The following is a 6,449-nucleotide window of genomic DNA, read 5'->3' as shown; positions in this document are numbered from 1 at the left end:
CCGACTGAAACTGCAATCCTGAAGATTTACATGCAAGCAAACGTCCTATTTCACACTTTGTATTGTTTGTGTATCTACTTTGAGTGGTTTAACTCCAATGTTGCTACCAAGTATCCCCACAGATGTCAAATTAATCTGGAAAAAAAAAACCTCAATCTTCAAGATGTAGCTTTAAAAGGAGCCCGAGGAAGGCGTATGTCCATAGATTTTGGTTTCTACTCTTTAGATTACAACAGGGAGAAATTCTGTCAGCACCAGACACTCGACCTTCAATTACATTTCTAATCCCACCTTTTGCTAAGTACTTACCAACCTATGAAAGAAACACAAACCCACCGCCGGCTTAAAAAAAGGTTAATTTATTAAAGAAGTGACACGTTTCGTTTCCATATATTCTATACATATGTGCTATACAATGGAGGAGACAGAAAGACACGCAGAATTCCAGTGCGGGAACGCTGACACAAGTTCAGTTTTAAAATTTCATCAAACTCTGGCAGATTTTTTTTTCTTCTTTTGCCTATTTTGTGAACACTTTTCTAATGGAGTTCATAAACAGTTAAACACCACAACAGCCTGTTCCGTTTACCCTCGACTCTACTTTGTTTCAACTGGAAAAATAATAATAATAATAAGAAAAGATCAAGGGCTTATGTTTCAAGTTATTCCTACACTAAGTGTTGATGCTCATTTGTGAAAATACTTCCTGTTCACCTGCCTCAGCAAAACATCCCTGGATTAGGGCTGCACGATATTGGGGGAAAACTCACATTGCGATATCTGATAATGTTTTCATATTGGCACACTGGTGTGGGAGTGTGAGAAGATGGCGGCGCAAATTCACGTTGCAGCGGCCTCACCCAGTACCGGCGTGGGAAGATGGCGGCGCGAACTTAGGTTTGTGGCGCTTCACCCAGTACCGTCCAAGCAGTGTCTTTGCCCACGTCTAAGTTTGTGTCTTTGTTTGATGGCTGGGAGAGCTGGCGCTGGATCGGCTGGGAGAGCTTGGTCCGTTGCATCCAATGGGGCCAGGGACTGCAGCCCTGCCCGGAGCTGCACCTGAGCAGGAAACACCAAGGGTGGTCTGACAGGACGCGGAAGCGGGGCAGCCTAAGCTAACTGCTAGCCCACGCAGACCAGCAGTTCTGATAACACGGAGAGCGGTCTGGCGGCAGCCTCACCTAGCGTTGACTGTGTTTTTAGTGTGGTCGTCGTGTGGAGTGTGGGGAGGTGTTGCGGTGTCTGGCTGGGGGAGCTGGCGTTGGATTGGTTGGGGGGGGGCTGGTCTGCTGCATCCGGTGGGCCCAGGGACCACAGCCCTGCCGGGCTCGGGTCTGAGGATATAACTGCAATCCGCGCCATCACGAGCCAAGGAGCAGATGAACACATCGATGTGTCATTTGTCCAAAACGAAGCGTAAAATCACAAAGGTCTGAGCCGAAGAAGGTTGACCAGTTCATTTGGATACGTTTATTTACATTAAAGTCCGAGCATTAAATCGGAGAACATTATGTTATGTAACAGACTCCTCTTGTACATTAATCATGGAAGGTGAGAACCGCGTGAGTTTCCCTTTTGTATCAAGCAACAAAAAGTTGTGTCGAGAGGTGTTTAGAGTTAATTTGCCTTCCCTCGCATCGCATGTCCTGCGGTGAGTATTGCGCATGCGCACATCACGATGACGATGCTGAAACGACATATCGTGCAGCCCTACCCTGGATCGTTCACAAGTGGTCCAAAATGCTGCTGCTAAAACTCTTGACCAGGTCCTCAAAAAGGTCTCAGGTGACAGATTCTGATTGCTCTTGACTGGCTCCCCATCAAATTCTTAAGATCTGTGGACACTTTTAAAAAGCAGCTCAAGACCCATTTGTTTAGACTTGCCTTTGTGTAATTTTTCTATTTGTTTTTATTGCGTTTTATGTCTGTATGCATGTTTACGCTTTATTTCCTCTGTGAAGCACTTTGTGATGTCTCAGCTCTTAAAAGGTGCTATATAAATAAAGTTTACTTACTCTCAGCTTTCCAACCACGCCACAAAATCAGTCTCAAAACATTTAATCCACAGGACTCTGCTCAACTTTGCAATTCGTTTATCACAATTTTGGATAGGTGCCGTTTGACCACGTTGAGTTTTAGCCACCATTAAGTCTTTAGTTCTTAAAAGTTTCCACCTGGACCTTCAGCATCGTGAGGTCAGCACTGGAGCTTTCTGATGGTTTCATCCCCACAGGAAGTGCTGTTGGTCTGCCTGTTTTACAATTTTCTGACTGTCCAATCCCTGCTTATGTCACGATCACTCCCGGTGATGTACAAAAAATAAAAATAAAAATAAAAATCTCCCATCAGAGGAAGTTCTGCTTTTCCAGCCTTACTGTGACATCACTGTCGTCCTCACTGTGTTCGCTGTGATGTCAGATGTTTGATAATCGCCGCCCCCTAGTGGCACCCAGCGAGGCTCGCAGCCTCGGCTCTCTGGCCCTGCAGTGGGATTCAGACACGTTTTTGCACAGCACCCTTTAAAACAACTGGAAAACATGCAACACTACTAAGCATTATTGTCACGAGGATGCATTTGTGAAATCTAAGTGATATCCCGGCAAAAACATCGTGGATGCAAACTAAATCAGTAACCATGGTTACTGATGTAGTTATTAGCTGGCCAGAGGTTACACATCAACTTTTGTTTAAACGCAGCCACAAAGGCCATCTATTATGCTTTTTTTTTTTTATTATTATGTGAAGCAGTTTGGGCTACAGTGTGTACAGTAGTCTATTATAATTATTATTCCTATTATTGTTACACAAAAAGGACAAATAATGTTTGAAATCAAATAGCATTTGTTATGACCAAGTTGGTCTTAAGACAAAGTGGATTCGAGACTTGTTTCAGGAAAGATACACCCAAAAGACCGCCACATGTCCTACTGGTTGTTGGTTTAACAGGTAAGAGACTATACGGTGCCTTGTTGTGCAGGAGAGGCTTTGGACCACTGACCTGTAGTGTTCATTGAAGTCCAGTCTGAAGCTGAGGAACCGCAAACTCTCATCCGAACTGGTCGTCAGCAACACCAGAAACTGTTGTACTATGCTCTGAGAGAGACAGACACGGGGTGGGTGGGTGGTGTGAATGAAAGGAATGGAAAACAGACAGTTCACATTAGAGAAACTCCCACCATCAACTCTGTGTACAGATTACTTTTAAAGATGTGCCAGGGTCACACAATAGTCATGGCATCATTAAAAGGCATTGTGATGAACTTTCACAGTTTGATCCAGACTTTCAAGCGCCTTCACAACTAAACATGTTGAGCTAAAGGGACTTTTCGCACCACTGGTTCGGATTAGTTGGCCTAGCATGATTAATGTGGCTGAGCAGAGTTACAATAAAATCGGCTTCAACAAAAACAAAACTTAAAACATGCATGTCAACACATCTATGATTGAGAATCAAAATGCGAACATGCAATCAAACAAATACCATCCTCAAATATACCCTTGGGATCATGCAAAGCAAGTATATGGACAAATAAACATGCTCCCATCTGGAGAAAAATACAGAAAACATAAAAATGACTCATATCCTCACGACCTTAACAAGGAACAAATCCATATCTATATTTTGCACCACTACAACTAGATTTAGGTTTTAAAAACTGGGCTAGATACGGTCTTATATTGTATATCTATACACATCACCTAATAGACTCAAATAACAGTAAGTCATTGGTCATTTGCTCAGATTAAAGAGGTGTCTGGCCTCCCAGACACTGACTTCTTCATGTATCTACAAATTAGACACTTTATTAACAGACAAGAGGAAATTAATAAAATAAAATCGCCATCAGCAATACTTTATTGGCACCCAGCTTGGTAACGCTGATGGGAAGGTGATTTCCAATCCTTATCGTACTCTCAAATCGATGGAATAAGATGACTCATTTTACATGAAAAGAAAGTGGGGAGCAGAAATACAGCAAGGAATCTCTGTGGAGACTTGGGAGAAAATGTGTTCCGAATCACACCCGGTAATAGCTGGAGAGAATCTAAATGGAAGCTTATAGCGAGATATTTTGGAACGCCACACATAACAGGACAGATTGGGTCACCAGAAACTGTGGGGAAACAGATCCCAATTTTTGTCCACACCTTATGGTCATGTAACAAAATGAAGCGATACTGGGACGAGACTCATATAGCTCTCAATTCTATTTTCAAACCACAAATCCCCAAGAACCTCTTGGTTGCTTTATTGGGAGTTCTCCCCGGGGCAACTGAACTGAAAGCAGAAGTCAGTCATATCTTCTCCAGATTTTCCTGGTGGCAGCCATTAAAGCAACCACTGTAAACCGGGTAAAACCCACTGCCCCAACATTTCAGTCATGGGGGGAGCACTTGTGGCTACTCCATAGTATGGGAGAATAACACATAACTTGAGGCTCCAGAGGAAGAAATTCTTGAGATGGTTGAGCCCTGCTGTCAGTTATGATATGAGGAGAAAATTTGATTCCCTGGTGACTTCAGCTGGTGGGTATGACATTAATGTGGTAGCTGCATGTTTACATAGACCGACTGGTCTTCACTACAAAGTTACCTGCTGAGTGCAGACAGATGTTTACATATCCAGACAGACAGACAGAACAGATTCTGTATAGAATCTGTAGGCACAGGAAAAGATTGTGATGTTGGAAGCGTTCTGGTTTCCGTTTTATTCTGAGTAGTATTGACCAATCACGTTTGAATAGGCGGTGATTTCTACAGGAACATACATTGTTTGCATGTTGCATGAGCGAAGGAGGTGGAATGCATTGGCCGAAATGTCGTCTGGACCTAAAACACTTATAAAAAGTTTCGGTGGTTGTATATTGAGTGGAGAAACATTCAACTCGGGTAGACTACTTGTGAAACAATCCGGTCGTTAACGTCATCTCTCAACTCCAACTCCATTCTTGCGTCTCAAGTTGCTAATCTGACTGTAAACAATGACGGGCGCACGGAAAAGGAAGTCTTCATAGGAAACTGAAGCGAGCCAGCAGCTACACCGGAAGCCCCGGTGTTGTTGGCTGTTGTCCCCAGCTTAACGAAATAGGCATATAGATCGATCGATAAATACCTGGTAGAAATGTGTGAGGATGCGGAGCTGTGAGCGCATCTTTGGTATGGTGTCCTGGAAATCCTGAATCCTCTTGTTCTCCTCCGCTTCCTGTTCACCTGTCACTCCCCACACCCCCTGAAGTGACAAGACAGGTGACAAAAGTACAGATCAGTTCATCATCCTTGTAAGAGAGAATAACTAACTTAAAGGACCTCCACATAAGTTTCTTCCTTTGCCCCATCCCATCATTTTGCACTGTGATTGGAGATACACTTCTTGTGAAGCAGCATTACCCAGAAGGCCCCACTAATGAGAGTAACAGTGTCCCAAGTAAGTTAGTGTTCATTTCTGAGCCATGGGTTCCACTGGCTTTTTCTCTAGGGAAATTTGTCTTTGTTTGTTTCAGTTAAAGGCCTCAATTAAGATCTGTAGTCAACGCCAGCTGGCAAGATTTGGATGTTTTGCTCTGTGAAATGAAATTGGCCAGTAAAGTAGTCTTGTGAATTTTGAAGCTTTTACATAATATAGAAAAGTAACTTGCTGACAAATCACTAAGTTTCACATAAACACCTTTCACCATTCAGCCAAGCCTTTGCTTTTTACTCATAAATAGTAGTTATGCTTAAAACCTGTAAACATGATGGTTACTTTATATCACTAAACAAAACGCTCATATACACGGTGCTTGTTGTGACTGCAGACCTCATTTAATGTGAAAACCCCATTCACTTTTCCCCATAGAAATGAAGGAACCCACTATAGAGCATATTATATATTTGTATAACTTTCCATCCACCCGACTCTCTCCCTACCTCCTCCTGTCTCTGCTTCTTCTTCTCCTCAAACTGCAGTCGTAGACTTAGCTCCTCCAGGGCCGAGCGATAGAGTGTGTCCTGGGCGTTCTGAAACTCAATGATCTGGTCAAAGATGGCCCTCAGCTGGTTCAACAGGGACTACACAGACAGAGACAGAGAGAGAAAGAGAGTAGAGAGAGACAGAGAGAGCAGAGAGAGAGGCTGAGAAGTCAATGGGGATTGTGGGACAGTGTGAAAAGGTTTGGGGGTTGGGATGAAAGTACTAAATTTGAGCAGAAAGAAAAAAACAACTTAACAACTTCCAACTCACCTACTTCTGCGGAATGAATTTCAGTGTGTGTGTGTGTGTGTGTGTGTGTGTGTGTGTGTGTGTGTGTGTGTGTGTGTGTGTGTGTGTGTGTGTGTGTTGTATGAATGTACCTGCCTGTGTATGCGTTAACCTGCAGCAAGCTTTGAGGGTGAATTGTTTTGTGCATTTCCACTCAACTGGTCTCTTTTCTTTTTTTTCCTTCAGAAAAGACAAATCAACCCCAGTATAA

General features: G+C 43.2%; 1 protein-coding gene across 1 annotated transcript in view; it reads right to left on the bottom strand.

Annotated features, from left to right (window-relative positions):
* Positions 1-363: 363 nt before the first annotated feature.
* Positions 364-6,449, bottom strand: part of tubgcp3 (tubulin, gamma complex associated protein 3) — a 29,074-nt gene continuing 22,988 nt past the window's right edge. Inside the window, exons 20-23 of the mRNA XM_056301342.1 lie at positions 5,908-6,048; positions 5,114-5,230; positions 2,999-3,093; positions 364-2,481 (exon numbers count right to left, since the gene is read on the bottom strand). Of these exons, the coding sequence (XP_056157317.1) occupies positions 2,415-2,481; positions 2,999-3,093; positions 5,114-5,230; positions 5,908-6,048 (420 nt within the window). The 3' untranslated portion in view covers positions 364-2,414. The remainder of the gene's footprint in view (positions 2,482-2,998; positions 3,094-5,113; positions 5,231-5,907; positions 6,049-6,449) is intronic.

This window comes from Lampris incognitus, chromosome 21 (assembly GCF_029633865.1).
Source record: "Lampris incognitus isolate fLamInc1 chromosome 21, fLamInc1.hap2, whole genome shotgun sequence".
In the NCBI taxonomy this organism is placed as follows: Eukaryota; Metazoa; Chordata; class Actinopteri; order Lampriformes; family Lampridae; genus Lampris; species Lampris incognitus.
The sequence above is the reverse complement of the archived record's forward strand: the minus strand, read 5'-3'. Positions and strand labels throughout refer to the sequence as shown.